The sequence below is a fragment of the Lipophrys pholis genome, assembly GCF_963383615.2.
Source record: "Lipophrys pholis genome assembly, chromosome: 3".
NCBI lineage: Eukaryota > Metazoa > Chordata > Actinopteri > Blenniiformes > Blenniidae > Lipophrys > Lipophrys pholis.
In genome coordinates, this window is record NC_137627.1 from 17,705,131 (window position 1) to 17,722,325 (window position 17,195).

At 41.0% G+C, this 17,195-nt stretch overlaps 1 protein-coding gene across 1 annotated transcript in view; it reads left to right on the forward strand.

Annotated features, from left to right (window-relative positions):
* Positions 1 to 17,195, forward strand: part of hip1 (huntingtin interacting protein 1) — a 44,932-nt gene that overhangs the window by 14,160 nt on the left and 13,577 nt on the right. The window contains exons 2-11 of the mRNA XM_080459231.1: positions 6,132 to 6,195; positions 7,032 to 7,174; positions 7,380 to 7,436; positions 10,700 to 10,780; positions 11,993 to 12,069; positions 13,552 to 13,613; positions 14,740 to 14,880; positions 15,770 to 15,827; positions 16,095 to 16,170; positions 16,958 to 17,101. Of these exons, the coding sequence (XP_080315357.1) occupies positions 6,132 to 6,195; positions 7,032 to 7,174; positions 7,380 to 7,436; positions 10,700 to 10,780; positions 11,993 to 12,069; positions 13,552 to 13,613; positions 14,740 to 14,880; positions 15,770 to 15,827; positions 16,095 to 16,170; positions 16,958 to 17,101 (903 nt within the window). The remainder of the gene's footprint in view (positions 1 to 6,131; positions 6,196 to 7,031; positions 7,175 to 7,379; positions 7,437 to 10,699; positions 10,781 to 11,992; positions 12,070 to 13,551; positions 13,614 to 14,739; positions 14,881 to 15,769; positions 15,828 to 16,094; positions 16,171 to 16,957; positions 17,102 to 17,195) is intronic.

Sequence of the window (17,195 nt, forward strand, 5' to 3'; positions counted from 1 at the left end):
TCTGATATACATCTGACATGTCTGATTCAGTTACATGTAAAATGTGGATTGTTTGAAAAGGGAATGTTTCGGTTAATGCTTCAGTCTCTCACTGTATAAGTTTATGTTGACTAAATCTATAGATTGCAATAAATTATGGGGGGGAAAGCAAGTTTCTGTGTGAGTCTTCAGTTTTTGTGGAGCACCTGAAAATGCATTCCCTTTTCTTGCAGCTATAGAGGACCATCAACAAGTGGCTCCAGGTCTTAATGGGTCAATAAAGGATCTGTATTACAGAGAGAAGAATGTGTGGTTTTCAGTCTGTTCGTTACTCTTTAATGATGACTTTGCCTCGCAGAATGAGGCTTTTAATCATCAACCCTGGTGTCTCTCATGGGCCCTGAGAGAGTTCACACAAAGACACCTTAAAGGGTCCGGCCGGAAATGTGAGCAGGGTAGACAGACTGGAGTGTTTGGTCTCAGCTGCTGCCATGTCTGGCTCCACTGAGCAAGGTTCCTCGCTGAAGGGTGAGGGAGGAGTGGAACTGGGCATTTTTCAGCAGGCAGGAAATGGGCAGTGCAGGGTGTGCCAAGACAGGAAGCCCGGCTGATCGCCCATACCCCCGCTCCCGGAGCGTCAGCCACACTGATCCTGCCTCCGCTGCTGCACCTTTTGGTGTTTTACGGTGCTGCTGCGATCGGACGACACGCTTCCTGTTTTCATTCCTGCTTCCACCTCGTCATCGTGTACAGCGCAGTGTGCCGGACAAGTCTCGGCGGCGGCACCCTCCTCCATGTTATAAGATCCAAACCATCAGTCGTTCCGCCTGGTGTCTTAAGAAGTGTGAAACATGGTTTTATGTAATCCCTGATGCTGAGGAGAGTGGAGATGGAATTAAGCATTGACAGATGGAGTTGGATACCACTATAAAATGCACTTAACAGAAAATATTCTTGTCCCCTGCTGGGTTTGGTGAGATTTTAAAGATAATACCCAGTTTTGATGGAAAGGGTGAGATTACCACACTTGGAGCTCAATACTGAGGAGCAATATTAGCAATAACTCTTAAGTTCCAGTCAAATGTCTGACAAGATAATATTCTGGGCTTCAAATACAAACAGCCTTAAACACATTTTAATATTCAAACTTTTTAATGACTGGGTTTAAAGTTTATATTATATTTTTATTTTTGGTGTACATATATTTATTTTTGGTGCAATATAGAATATTATTTATACTTGACAGAAGGCCAAAAGGGAAATGTGGGGAAAGAAGCTGATGAAACAGGCTGCAGACTAAATAAAGTAAAAAAAAAAAAAAAAACTATAACTGAGCATTGGTCAGAGCAGTCGCTGAGAAGCGAGGTAGAGGATGAGGAAGTGACTGAAATAGTGAAGGCTTTTGCATTTAGCAGGCAGAAGATGCTTCCTGTGTCCAAGCGCGCCCAGTGCTTTGGCCCTTCACTGGACACAGCCAGGCTACGATCAGAATATGAATAGCGCTCTCTACAGAGGGTCTGATTGGGGCTTGCCAGGCTTAGCTTTACATGCTTCCAGCACTAGATCAATAACACTTTGTTCAAATGCAAAGCTCTGGCCTGCAGGATTTTTATGCCGATACCAAGAAGCAATAGAATTTATTGAATTGAACTGGCCTCTAATTGATTGAACCCTTATTGTGGATGTGTAAAGACCAAGAGACGTTCAGAGCCCCTTGTGGATGCAGTGTCATACAGTTCCGTCTGCTCTAACCAAACTAAGGAGGCCTTCCTCTGGGCTGATCTGTTCTGTCCTTCCTCATAATCACCTGCTTCTCACCTCTGATTTGATTCCCCATCGTTTGACTTTGTCAGCTGGTCTGTGCAGACGCACTGCCAGGAGCTAATAGGCCATTGATTTATCGATGCCAGCGAGCTGCTGCGGCCAATGCCAGGAGTCCGAGGCAGCTGGCACTCTCATTCAACCCCAACACAAAGTACAACGTCTCACTGTGGGCTAATTGGGTCATCCTCATGTGGGAACTTGTTGCTTTGGCGTTCACTCAATCATCCCTTGATTTTCTTAGAGTTGTTGTGTGAGTGACGGAGAGTGGAGTGACGGGAAAGTGAATTTAAACGACGCACTCTCAGAAAACATATTGGTGACGACTCAACGGGACGTCTACATGTACACCAACTGTTCCATCACTTCCAGAGAACATTAGAGTCACCATTTGTTGTTGCGAACAGTTGAACATTAGTGACGCAAGGCAGATGTGGTCACAGTGTAAATATGTTTTTGGGGATGTTGACATAAAAGTAGATGCTACAAACATGAATTTTGACAGTCAGACTGGAAAAACCCTCACATGCTAGAAGAAGGGAACTGATGGCTTGTTGCAGTGAATCTCTGGATTAGTAATTGGATTATATGTGGATTACTTTCCCATGCTGAAAGTAATTCTATGATGAATACTGTAAATATAAAAAAAGCTGTAAATATAAAGTGGCCATAGTTCTTTGTTGGTTTAAAAAAAAAAAACTAGGAGTGGTTTACCGTCACATTTTGAAATCTAGCCATCATGGTTAGGTGATTTGTAATCTTCTAATATCTTCTTCAATGGACAATCAAGTACTCTCACGCGATTCCATTTCCACTCCTGTAAAGATACATCAATTGGAAATATATTTTAAGGTTTTGTTAAAGCCCCTATCTCATTGGGTTGTGGCAAATAGCTATTAGTTGGAGACACAACAATTTCAGAAATTATACAAATTACTGATGTTTGAGAGAGAGAGAGGGAGAGAGAGAGAGAAACTGACTGCGCCCAGATACGCTGCACATGCTGCTCCTATAAGGGAGTTAAAAAAACGGAAGTAAACAAAACTGTGTTAATTACGTTGAATTTTTTTAATGAGTAAAATGTTTCAATGAATTCAATTAACGCCTTCTTTTTGACAGCACGAGTTAAAACTCATCTGGAGCTCACATGCATGTCACACAGAATACTCTTTCAAGATTGGTACAATATTAAAATGACTGCGTTTTGGTGCTTGCGACAGTTTGCAGGGGCCTCTGGATGTGGATCTCCACTGAGTTCACACAGTGAAGGCATATTCTTTATTTTTCATGTTTTCACTTTCTTTGACACAAATGGGAAAAAAATAACTCAAAATGAGATCAGTTGTGAGATGGATATTAGATTCCCACAATCACAAAAAGTAGTACCATGCTCCAAGTGTATGTGAGAGGTTTTCAAGGCCTTGCAGCCAATTCAAGGAAACTGTTAACTGATGCCAAAGTTTCGGGATGTTTTAAACACTCCTTTGTCAATTCTGTTCACCCTTTGTCACGTTGTAGTGAGTTCCAAGTGGCTAAACCAACCAAAGCTTTTACAAACAAAGACAAACTTTATTTGCATGCAAGTAATCGTCACAATGGCCCCGATGGCATTCGCTCCAATTGGTAATAGTAGACATTAGTAGACATGTGTTGCCACTGATCGCCGCCATGAGCACCTAAAAAGCGACACTGTTCTTGTATCACTACAGGTGAACAGGTGAGCCTCTAGAAAAGGGTATCCTTGGCTTTCACAGAGGAAACAGCCCACAGGCTTGAGCTTCAGCGTGGTAGTTTTAGCCAAACACTGCTCATAAACTAGATTTATGTGAGCAGACATCAGTGATTGTGTCTCTGAAGGATGTGGTCTGTTGTCAGTTGTGGGTAAGATTTCTTTCTCGCTTTTTTTGTGGCAGACCAAGTATTTCTGTTAGTTTGCAGACATGTTAATATGAGCACAGCACACGAGACCTGGTAGAGGATTTGTTTGTCCACTGCGGCGTTACAGAAGCCTGCAGACGTTCCTGCTGGAGGAGCTGACTAACCATTCCAGAGAGCAGCACTCCTGAGCTCTTCCTCTTCTCTTCTCTCCCTCCTCCTCCTCCTTCTCCTCCTTCTCCCAGTGAACTTCCAGTCCTGGCCGCTCAAATCCTGGAAGAGGAGGAGCAGACCCAGGACATCTGTAGGAAGTGAGATTACGAAACGGGTGTCCCGTCCTCTGCTGACCTCCACCGCCACACTCGGTCTTCACCATGTGAACGAGAGTGACGGGATACACGTTGGGCTGTTCTCACTGCGCGCCGGCGTTTCAGGCCCCGTTTGATTTGGCTCGTGGAGATGTGTGACTTTCTTGGTTTGTTTTCCTTCCCGTGTGAGATGTGAAGCCTCAGATAGATGTTGCTTCAGAGCACCTTGTTTTGACAACTATCCGAAAAAAAGCTTCAACTCTGAAAGGCTTGGAACGTAAAGCAGGAACGTTTTGTGGGCTTGTTCATATATATATTTCATCTTCTAGGTTCCTGTTTGGCTACTTGAAGGCTTGAAGGCATATCAAGAAACTCTTTCACACCAGAAGTGGTTGGACGATTTCAGCCTTTCTCGTAGAACTGAAGCCGTTTTTGCTCCAGATTGAAATACCTCACTAGTAGATATGTTGCTTTTATCTCAGGTAGACATTTATTATTCCCCCAAAAAGGAATCATGATCCTTTTGTCTTTAGTGGAATATTTTGTCAGCTTTTCATCAATGATTTTGAAACCCTGTGTTTTCCTTTCAAATATGACTTCATTTATGATTAGATATGTATATTCATGTGGTAGATTAATGGTATTTCAGCAGTTACAAGATTAAATGTCCAATTTTAACTGAGAAAATAAGTTTTGCAGTCTTATAATGAATATCTGGATGGTTCAGTCAATTCATAGTATTTTAAAAGCATAAATCTCTGTTTAACTTGGACTAAGACTCCATCCATCTGGCCAAATATGATAATACATTCCCAATATCCCAATACTCTTTTTTTTTTTTTTCTGTTAATGGCAGGTAAACCGTTTAGTATTATAGAAGCTGAAACACATTTAGGCTAATTCCACAGTGCACCGCATTTCACGGTTGATTTAATTTTCATTATCTAAGTCTGTAATGATTACATGGTTTATATTGGAAGGCTTTTAATGACATTACTTCAGTGATCCCTGAAAGAGAATGTGGACTGATTGTCACACAACCTTTTTCTACATTTCTGAATCGCATTCAGAGACGATAAAGGACTGGGTGGGGGGTGGGGGGTGGATCAGCACTGAGTCAGAGTTTAACAAGTTATCTTCTTTGGCATTGTGCCAACGGCTCGTTGACGATGTGCATTCTTGAAGTTGGAAACTTGTAAAGTTACCAGTTGTGGTTGTTTTTTTATTATCTTCCATACTAACAGATCTGCAGACTCCACAAACATAATTTTAGGAAAGATTTTCATGAGCTTGCATTTTTACTATCAAGCAATTTCCTGCTTCACCACTGCTGCACTCATCAAAACGAGCTGATGCTTGTATTTTAATCAGTAGACGTCGAACAGAACTTGGCGATAGTGGTGATTTATAGCAAAAACAGCATATTACTGTGGATATTTATATAACTGCTGCAGAGCGACATGAGGGTTTGGTCATTTAGGTTGGATAATGCTTTAATTTGAGCTTGAGTTGTAAGGGTTTTCAGTTTTAGTCCTGGCCAGCATATGGATGTCACAGTGTAGGTCGATGCTCCCCTTTCCATCCACATGTGTTGTTTGCACGGTTTGTCTGCTTGTATATCAAAGAGGCTGCTCGGTTTGAAATACTTCAGATCCCTGCCTTTACGTTTTAATTCTCTGACTACTATTTATATAAATACCTTTTTTTTTACAATCTTACGCTTTTTCATGCATCGAAATACTAAAAGTATTCTGTCGCAGGCGTGTGATTTAAGGTTGCTACAGCCGAGACGTGAATAAAGATGTGATGGCAAACGTGTGGCTTGAACTGATAGTTGTTTGCCTTTGAGGCTGCAGAGCTCCTCAAAAGCAGCGAGGTGCTCCGTCCTCTCGGCTGCTGCTGCCTTGAATACTAACAGCAGAAAATGGGTCGTTCACCCTTTCCCACAAGCTTTGCTGCTCGCCATTCTTTATGTGGTTGGTAAAAGGAAATACAAGTTTGAGAAGAGGTGGAAGGTTTTCACGTTTTAAAAAGAAACATTTAATAAATTTGAATTTTTTTTTTTTTTGTGTGTGTGTGTAGAATTTGAGCTGATTTGTGTTTCTCCTCTCTCCTCCTCCTCCGCCCTTCCTCCCCTTCTCTTCACAGGCTGTCAGCATCAATAAGGCCATCAACACACAGGAGGTCGCCGTCAAAGAGAAGCATGCCAGGAATATCCTTATATTGTCTGAGTGAGTGAGTGTGCGAGAAAAAAGTGATAGGAGGAGAAATGTGTGTGTGTTCATCACCACGTGTTCCTCCTTGGCTGGAGGGTTACGTTAGTGCAAAATCAAAACAAAAAACTCAGGGTAACCATGTCTTCTGCTCGCAGCCCTGCTGCTGAGCTCGTTTAGTCGTGTGGAGCAAAATAGGAAACTGTGCTGACAGCAAAGCGGTCCGAACCAGCCCTAATTATCAGCCAATCTTCTCGGATGTTTCACACATTTTATTTTACAGTCTAAAGCCTCCACATGGATCTCCTACCTTTTTGTTTTGCTCTAGCGGTCTTCGCTCATTGCTCCTGCCATAACATATGATCCTCACTGCCATGAAAACCATTTGAGATGCTTTAAAGACTTTTAATGGCTTGTTAACATCAACATGTAGGCCACTTCTCATCTCCTGGTATAATGATCGCCAAATCATCTTCTTTGCATACACACAACAGCTCAGGACTCATGAGTAACTTGGTCTGCTATAACACACTTGATAAAACATTAGTGGCCTGACAGTGGAAAATAACTCTGGTATTATTATTATTATTCTTATTCTTATTATTTTTATGTAATTTCTTTTTTTGGGGGGGGGATTTCTAAGAAATCTGCTACTGTCTAAAGGGAATTCTGCTGTTTAAAATCACATTATTTGTTGTCATTTCCGTTAGGGAAACCGGTTGGGTGAGAGAGGTGCACATTACAGACTTACTATTAAATGTGATATTAGTCGTGAGGCAGACTGAAAACGAGGTGCCGTGTGTGTAAGCCAGTGGACCTTGACTGTCCCCGTCACCTTGCATCTTGGGGACCCACCATGAGAAAGGCGCCCACACGTTCTGGGCGGCGGTCAACAGACTTCCTCTGTCCAGCAACGCGGTGCTCTGCTGGAAGTTCTGCCACGTCTTCCACAAGCTGCTGCGAGACGGACACCCAAACGTAGGTGAAAGTGACCCAAACTCATCGAAGAATACAGTTTCACATGTCGAAAATTCAAACTGTGTTACATGCCTCCATGTTCCCCCACAGAAAAAAATAATATTTTACAACACTTAATCCTCTTCTTGTTAACTTTTCCCTTGATTAGTATATTATTGCCGTTTTTCTTCCTGGTTTTGACTCTTTTCTCTCGGTTGTCTTTCAGGTGATAAAAGACTCCATGAGGAACAAAGCTGATTTAACAGACATGAGCAGGATGTGGGTAAGTAAGATTTTACCTTTTCTTCAATGGGCCCGTGCATATAGTAATACATTTCATTGGACACTTCATAAAGATGATAAATTTAATCAAATGCAGATAGTAGAAATCGGCAGCTTGTATTACTTTCTTTTGTAAGGATAGCTGTTTATCTTTTTGTTCTGCTTTGATGCTTACTGATAAAACACAGTTTAATAGAACTTAGTATAAACATCAGGGTAACAATGTGATGTCAGGGTTATTGTGCTGGTCAGCGATTGTAGCATCACTGACTGCATCCATCTGTGACTTTCGAAATTAACTTGCATATATCAGACAAAGCAGGTAAAGATTAATATAAAATTGTAAAAGTTAAAAACTAAATGTACTTGAATAATCAGAAATCTTTTTTAAAATGTATTTGGAGTGTGCTGTATTTGGTTCAGATCTAATCTGTTTGTACTGTACAATCTACATATAGTACGACAGAACAGATATTATGTACAGTGACGTACATGCACTTAAAGGAGATTATACTAATCTCTTCTTTTTAAAACAAAAATTGATATTGCTGAACATTTTGAAGTGTTTTTCAACAGTTTTATCCTATTCAACCATATCAAAGGAATTGCAGTAAGTGGTAATAATGGTCAAATTTACTTCAGTTAATGTCATTGTTTTATTGCAGTGGCATTGTCAAATACAAAACCTGCTTCAATACTTTGCCCTCGGTTGAATTAATTGATTGGATCACAGGTTTTGCTACATGGGAGGATTATAAGTAGTATATCACACTGCTGTTACAGCCTGACTGGAGTTTAGCAGAGTACAAAGCTCTTTCCCTCACACCGGACTGTGTCCAGAAATGCCTCGTAGAGGTGTTGCAGGAAGGAAGTTGTAAACTGACTGTACTGAATGGACCTGTAACATTTCTGCAGTGGAGTTCCACTTCCTGGCGACTGAACGTGCCATTTTCAGCTGAGCTGTGATTCGCAGCGGGTGATTTACTCTTCAAGAACATATTCGAAATCCCCAAAAAAGTGACACGAACCATTCTAATCAAATAAGTCGGTAGTAAATTATCATTAGCTGAGTTATGAACTTTACATCCAGTTCTTAGACGGGCTCCTCTCGTGTGGAAACTTGAATTAACTGCAAACTGGACGAACTCAACTGAAGATGGTTTGAAAAAACGCATTGATATTCAGCAACGGTGTGCTATTCACTGGTTTGAACGGTGATGTGAATTCTTATGGGAGGGATATACTCACATAATGCGTGGCAGCACATCTGAACAGGGCGATTGATGATTTATTCCTGTGGTGAAGCATACAGAAAAAAAGAAACGAGCATGAACTGGAGAAACATGAAAACTCCACACAGCATGAGCCAGCTCAGATTCTTGCTCTGAAGCGAGCGCAGTGACAAATACGCAAGTCATGTAAAACATGTCAAATGTCCTTGTCATCGTGCATGCGTCACTCACACAACAGCTGAGACTTTCTTCAAGCTAATAGAGGTAATAACTGGGGGGGAAATCCATTCCTGCAGAAAATTACAATGATCAAGATAATGTAAATTGAGCAAATGGCAAAAATGTTTTTGAATACTAACATTTTTTGCCCAGTTTCTTACATTTGCCCCGTCACTAATTTTAAAAGATTTTAGTAAAAATGTGAGGAAAATGTTCTCTTCTATCATGTTTTACTGTAAACTCATAACAGGGACTGGTTTACACTCCCAGTCAAATGTTTTGAAATACACACAGAAGTCTTCTGTGGTTCCTGAACCAAAACATTCAGAAAAATGGTCCAGTTCCCCAAGTTTGGACTCGGAAAAATATCCTGCATTGAAACTGCCTAAAGTTTTGTCCCTTAGAAGACGTGGCACGCGTGTCTCGTTGTAATCACATTCACATGTGGAACCAGTCGGGCCAGGACGCATGACCAGGCCTTCCCCACATGGAGGAAGTGCGATTTATCCACAGCATTTAGCGGCATTAGTAATATTTATTTATATATTTGCAGATCGTTTAACTGTTAACGTGAAAATAAACCAGCCACCCGTACATTAGTGACTTAAGTCACTAACATGACAAATGGCTGATCAGACTTGTATAAGCCTCGTCGGCGCTGACACTCACGATTTCTACGTAACACAATTAGCAGCTTCGAGGTGTTTGACCCAGCGAGTGTCTCTGCTCCTGTCCCACCAGGCCTGTTGACACTGCTCACTGATGAAACTTCAGAAGGTCCTCCTGCAGTCCAAAAGCATGCATTTTGTGCCGACTGGTCACTGTAAATTGCCTGTAGGTGCGAAAGGTGTGTGTGTTTGTCTTGTGATAGTTGCGAAAACCGCTTAAACTAAAATGAGTAGAATTTCTAAAACTAAGAAGTGAAAAAAAAAAAAAAAAAAACTGGCAAAACTGCTTTAAAAAGATCCAAAATGGTTAAAACAGCTCAAATGCAGACCTCTGACCCATCCTCTTTACAGTTATAATATTCAATATTTTGCCATCATATTAACCAATTATAGGTTTCTTTTTTTAAGGTGGAGATTGTTGTTGGGGGAAATAAATTACAATTACCCATATAGCTTATTTTCATTATAATGCTGGTTTGGCTGAAATGATCCTGTTTTGAACATTATGAACATGTTGCAACTTCCTGCAGGAGTTGGTAAATAACAAACACAGTCTTATGTTGAGAACATTGATGCAAGTGAGGATGTTTCTTCACACTGCTCACGCTTGTGATGACATGTAATCCATTTCCTCACATGTGGTTTTACACTGTGCGGCTGGAGGCACGGCTGGAGGCCGGCTGGAGGCTCTCTCGCTCAGTTTTTTTGCTGATGCCACCCAGCAGGAGGATACAGGAAGTTTGGTGACTGTGGCCAGGGTGTGGTGGCCTCCCCATCCGGTTCTGTCATGACCACCAACACTCCCAGGCTCCATGGAAGAGGAAGTGAGAAGCAATTGGCTAAATAGCTGCAGATAGTCAACTTTTTTTCTGTCAGAGCTGAATGGAGACGTGTTCACAGAGCCTGACGAGCACTGAACCTGTAAACTCGGCCGGTTTATGATGCTTTTCTCTAAAGACAATAGGAAGATAGGATCCTGGCTGTTGGATGGATGTTTGCACTGTGGATTTCCTTAAAAATAACAAATACTATTCTTTTACATTGCCCTTAAAGCAGAAAACTCCTATTAAAGTGTTGTTGTAGTCCGTCTTTGATTCTCTCTCTCTCTCTCTCTCTCTCTCTCTCTCTCTCTCTCTCTCTCTCAGGGTCACCTGAGTGAAGGCTATGGGAAGCTGTGCAGCATCTACCTCAAACTGCTCATCACCAAAATGGACTTTCACATCAAAGTGAGTCTGCCTGGCCTATAAAAACGCAGCAGCAGCCTCCCTCATCTCTCATTATCTTTCTGTCTTAGACTCTCCTTTTTGTGCCAGCCTGTCTCTCTGTGGGGGGGGGGGGTCTTATAAAACTCCTGCGCTAATGGCCTCTAAAGAATCTGTAATGTCACCTTGTTATGAGCCGGTGGAGCTGTGCAGGGACACAAGCAGTGTCTATGCTACTGCAGTTAGTGATGCACCGCCGAAGGCTTGAAGTGATATCTTAGGGGAATATTCCGGGTCGTCTGAGGACATCGGGCCAAGAGAAAGAGAAATAATATGACACTGGCTTATACAGTAACATGCAACAGTTTAGGAACACACACCTGGTGAAAGTTTCTGTTAATGTGTCGGCATAAAGTTACAGATGACACACTGACTTTACATTTTAAATTTTCACTCAAATTATAGAAAAGCCTGAAACATTTCTTTTGCAATAGTTTAAGTAATATTAGTATTTTTTCAAACTAACAAAGGTTTTGACCACCGAACTGTTTAAACCTTCTGAGTTCATTTACTCCCTTTGTCACGCTGGGAAAGTCTCTTCATTTCTTATCTTTTGAGAAGAAACCAAGATAAAGAAAAAGGTGAATAATGAAATAATGTACGCTGTTAAGCAAATGTTTTTAAGAATTGTTCCAATGTCTCAAATGTTTTTATTTTAAGAGTGACTCACATGACTGCTTGTGGTGACGTGAAACAAGGCGATCACTTGACTCCTGTTAAACCCAGAAACTGTTTCAGCCATTTCTAATGCCGTTTGGATTTACTCTGCAGTTTGATTCACTGTCCCGGCTCATGCTGTGCTGTCAGTTCGAAGTATAAAGTAACTTTAAAGTCTTGTTTTACTGTCATTTGTTCTGGTTGAGCTGTGAGATGAGGTTAAGCTTAATTTCCCCTCACTGCTGACGAGATGAAAATGTACGATTAGAAATGAAGCCCATTAATCAAAAAGCCCTGCTTTATAAACGGGCTTGAACTGAGCTGAACTGAATGCTATTTGCCTTTCGTCGTTTCTGTTGACTGACTCATTAAAGTTTATCTTAATAAGCTCAAATTTAAAAGTTAATATTTACAAATAGCGATGGTTTTGTGTCAGATGGACGCCAGGATGCCTAAACTTTCAGTTTTTAGTTTAAAGCTTTTTTTTTTTTTTTTTTTTTTCTCGTCTTTTATTTTCAGAACCCCCGTTTTCCTGGGAACCTTCAGATGTCGAACAGGCAGCTTGACGAGGCGGGGGAGAACGACGTGAACAACTTGTGAGTGTGGCTTCTGCTTCTGCTGCTGCTGTTGTTATCGAGGACGGGTGACTTGTGCTGGCCTCGTCCCAGAATCCTTCAACCGATGAGTTTCAGTGTTTCTCAGTATCTCGACTTGACATTCGGACATAAATCACCCGAAGGAAGTTATTCATGGAGATAAACGTGAAACGGCGTAAAAGTTTAGATTATGATGATGGTCATGCAGCTCGTGTTTCTTCCTGATAGAAAAGCTGAACACTGGTTTCTTACATCAGTGGGTTCTGTTCTCTTTATCCGCGCCATTTATCAGCAAGGCTGCAGCGATCTGTTGAGTAATTGATTTTTGACCGTGTATCCTTTTTGTTTTACTATTTAAATCTAGATATTTTCAAATAATCTTCCTCCCTTGTGATGATAATCTCCGTTTCCTTTCAGTCATCTGGGACTTTAAAGCACTAATGAAAAGTGTTCAATATTTCAATTCTGTCACTGCTGACAGGTTTTGACCATAACTCCTTGACAGATATGTAGAAAGTGGAACAATTAAAAAACTTGAACCAGTGAGACTCACTAAGATGAACTTCTTGGTTCCATCAAACTCATCGACCCGTGGATACTGAGAGTGTCGTGAATTTAAAGTAAATCATATTTTAAGCACAAAAAAGGTTTGACTCTGTGTATTAGGCCATCAATTCATTATGTTTTACAGTTAAAAATGCTGCTTATTAAAAGCCATTAAACTTTGTAATAGATTGACATTGAAGTATATTCTCCTAAAAAAAAAAAAAAAGAAGTTAATTCATATTTCTAATTTTAGTTTTTGTCTACCTCTTTTATTTTATCTGAGTCCAATGTTTGCTAGTTGCTTGAAAAAGAGAAAAAAAACATTCCCACTGTATATCGCCTTCATCAACGCACTGTTCGTATAGGAAGTTTAAGGAATAAGGGTCAGAGACGCTCACTCGTTAATCTATTATTGAACTTTTTTTGACAGTTTTACTGCCTCGACTTAAAAAATCAATGTTGGTGTCTTCATCGTGGGAGGATAAAATGTTATTTACAGTCCTGATCAGAGGCTTTGGTTTTTCTTTGTTTTTCATTCTTTCAAATATTTTTTAGATGCTTGAAAATGTGAAGAGCTCTTTTTGTACAGGACAAACATTGACTTGCTGTATTTCAAATTATCCTTTCGTGGTACTATTAATTCACAGAAGTGCTTCACTTTGAGTTACAATTTAAGACCGCGAAACTAAATGATAACGTTTTTATTTTTTCAAGGTGTCAGTTTGAGGGGAAAACAACATTTGTCTGAAAGTGGACAATCAAAATTCAGATCATTTTATCTGCCACGATGGCAAAAACTTAATTGAATAACGTTCACTTTGACGTTTGAAGAGTTGCAGCTGCGTGGCAGCCGTCCACTACCTTCTTGTTTTTGATACCTTCAAAATAAAAGTGTCCGTGTGTGTAAATGTGTGATCTCACTCTACTTTCTTGCAGCTTCCAGTTGACGGTGGAGATGTTTGACTACCTGGAGTGTGAGCTCAACCTCTTCCTGGGTGGTGAGTTATTCTGGTCCCACCCCGTATTACCGGCTGTGTGTATGTGACCAAACTCACACACACACATATTATTGAATACGATGTCATACGGTGGACAGGAAGATGTAATTTAATCACAGGTGAGACGTGAAGTGAAGATGTGTTTGATCAGAGCTTCGCCTGCGTCTGCGGCTGTGAGGCTCTTACACGGTGTACTGTAGCCTCGTTGTTGTCTGGGTGAGTCATCCCGGGTTAATGTGTCTTAAAGTATGGGCCAGGCTAAAAATAGACTGCTGGGTTCTGACCCGGCGCTCAGGAGAAATGCGGGAAAAGCTGTGTGCTTTCATTCACCAGTGATCAGGAGGAAATTACATTCTGCATCTTATATATCCTGCCCTTCAGTCTGATGACGATGTCACCACCTCCTCCTCCTCCTCCTCCTCCTCCTCCTCTTACCCCATCCTCTTTCTCCTTGTAGGAAGAAACACGGAGAACCCACACTCTGCATTTGCATTCAGCTTGCCCTAATATATCTGTACACCTTCGTCAGTTAGCAGCTTTCCAATATTTCCACGGTCAGAACATTTTATTTACCCGCTGAACAAAACATGTAGCTCACATCAGAGTTGTTGGTCTGAACTCTTCACCTAAACCTCGAAGCCTTTGACAGCTCCTGCCTCTGACCTGGTGTATTTTAGAAGTACCACGTCATTGAGGAGTAAAGAGGCCAGACTCTCTGTGTGCGTGTAGGAAAGGAAACCACGCCTCTGCACTACACTGGCTCTCACTTTTGGATGGCGTGCGCAGGGGGAATGAAAGAAGGGTGTGAATATAGAGGTCGAATTTAGACAGTCCTGTTAGTGTTCTGGTTGCTGTTCTACGTAAAACATTTTTCTTGCCTTTTTTTTTTGTTTAGATAGATAGATAGATAGATAGATAGATAGATAGATAGATAGATAGATAGATAGATAGAGTTGAGCTGAGGGATGCTTTCCAACACTTTAGGTTAATAGGGAACGCAGCTTCCCACTGTGTTCATAGTGACACCATTTGAGTTTCCACACAGTTTGTTTGTGTGTATTAATTTAAATAGAGTATTGATCGGGGTCCTCTCTCTCTCTCGCTCTCCCTCTCCCTCCCCCCTCAGTGTTCAGCTCTCTCGACATGTCTCGTTCGGTTTCGGTGACGGCAGCCGGTCAGTGTCGTCTGGCCCCCCTCATCCAAGTCATCCTGGACTGCAGCCACCTGTACGACTACACCGTCAAGCTTCTGTTCAAGCTGCACTCCTGTGAGTAACACACCTCCGTTGGTCAAACTCCACACCTGACCACAGCACCACTATTATTTATTATTATTTTAAATGATAACCTATTTTGTCTCACCGAGAATCCAAAATTCATTCAGCAGCAAAATGGAACAAGAAAATAAGTAGCACTTTAAAAAAAAAAAGAGATTACAGGTGGCTGTGCAGAGACGTGTGAGTCACTGGTACACACGACTTAATACATTTTTTCACACTACACCTTGTCTAACTTTGCCTTCGACTCCTGAGCTGCTTTTAATACTGTGGAGTTTTTCTTTTTAGTCTCAACAGTCTTTGATGGGAGCATAATACAGCACACGCACTGCGCCCCCTCCAACTCTCGCGCTGCTCATGCTTTTGTTTCATGACATCTTAATGTGTGGTTTGAAGCCCCACTTAAAAGTTTTTCACATCATACAAAATAATTGTTAATGCCTGTTGGAATTCAGTCGAAAGCACGACTCTTCTCCTGCCAGTTAGACACTTTTTAATTGAAATTTGTGGTAGGTCTTTATATAAAGGCCACAGCGTTACTGTGGCTTTAAAGCTTTTTTATGATTTTAGTTCATCTCTAATACACTTAACAAAAGATATATTTGAAGCATGCTCTCTTAAATATGAATGAATGTCATTTTGCCCTTCTTATGTAGGGATTTTTTTAAATCATAATTTCGTCTCGAATAATAAAAAAGGAAAAGATTTCTTGCGTCCGTTGCCACCTGAAATTCTCTGTGGAGATTACTGGGAATTTCAAAATGTCTCCGTTTAAGTGTTTTACATAAATTCAGACCTGCATCTGTGAAGCGTCTCAATATTAAAGGATTTCCGAACACTTCTCAGTACTGATGCTTGCATGTGTGTTGTGTGTTTGCAGGCCTTCCAGCTGACACTCTGCAGGGCCACAGAGATCGTTTCCAAGAACAATTTAAAAAGTATGAAGCTCTCTAGCAGACCGAAACAAAAACCAGTCGGCCACAGGTTCTCTGCACTCTGACTGATTGTGACCCAGAGACTGAACTCTCAGCACCGTGATGATTGAATTTTTCTCCATCAAACCGTTCAGCTCTGTCTGTCCTGATTTTCTGTCTGGTTTTCTCTCTCGCTCTCGCTCTCTCTCTCTCGCTCTCTCTCTCTCTCTCTCTCTCTCTCTCTCTCTCTCATCGTCTTTCTCTTCACGTCTGTTCTCGTCTCTCTTTCAGGCTAAAGAGTCTGTTCTATCGCTCCAGTAACTTGCAGTATTTCAAGAGGCTGATTCAAATCCCACAGTTGCCTGAGGTGAGAAGTGACCTCTGTAGGTTTTGTTTTTTCTGTGTGTTAGCCATGACAAAGCAGCAAGTTGACCCGTGACGACTGCTTCAGGGTTCTAAATGTCAATGAAGTAACATAGACTTTCTAAACCACTTGATATTAGACTGCTAAAATGAGTCTTTTTGTTCTTTCTCAAATGGTATCAGATTTGTTTTTTCTTACCAATATTTCCAATATGTTACCAAGTCATTTAGAGTTAGTAGCAGCAGCTTGAGATTTAAAGGTCCCAAATTATACCAGTGTTTCCTCTAGGATTTTTAGGAGTTATCTTATTTATTTATTTTATAAAAAAATTTCTAGCACTGGATTAATCCTTAGTACTTGAAGCATTTCGGCAGCAACCAGTGCTGGTCAATTTCTTTTGTTATTACTATACAATCATAAAATAAAACTAAATAAGTGGAGCAAAATAATGGGTTTAACTCCCCCACTAACATTTGAAAATTAAAAAAGAAATAACAGACCTTACATGGTGCATTGTGGTCTATTAAATTACTTAAAGGGAGTATCCATTACAAGAGGGAGTGGTTATTTCCCCAGATGATGTCATGAAGGGAAAATCCCTAATTCACCTGTATGAGCACACGTTCGTTTAAAGATGGACCAAGCAAGAGAGGGAGATCATACACAGGCTATGGGGACACACATTGCTGTTAGAAAAACATAAAGGTAATTTTGCATAATATGGGACCTTTAAATGAGTGAAATATGCACATTTTGATTTGTTATACTGATTATATTTGTGATTTCTCAGAACCCTCCGAACTTCCTGCGTGCATCAGCTCTGTCGGAACACATCAGCCCCGTGGTCGTGATCCCCGCCGAGTCATCGTCCCCCGAGTCAGAGCATGTGGTGGAGACCGACGACCTGGTGGACATGGACGTCCCTGTACTGCCGGTAATCACGCATAGTGATACCTTATACAACTACACACAGTATCTAGTTCTTGTTGCTGGATGCCTCCTCTGGACATTTGGATATTTGCAGTTGT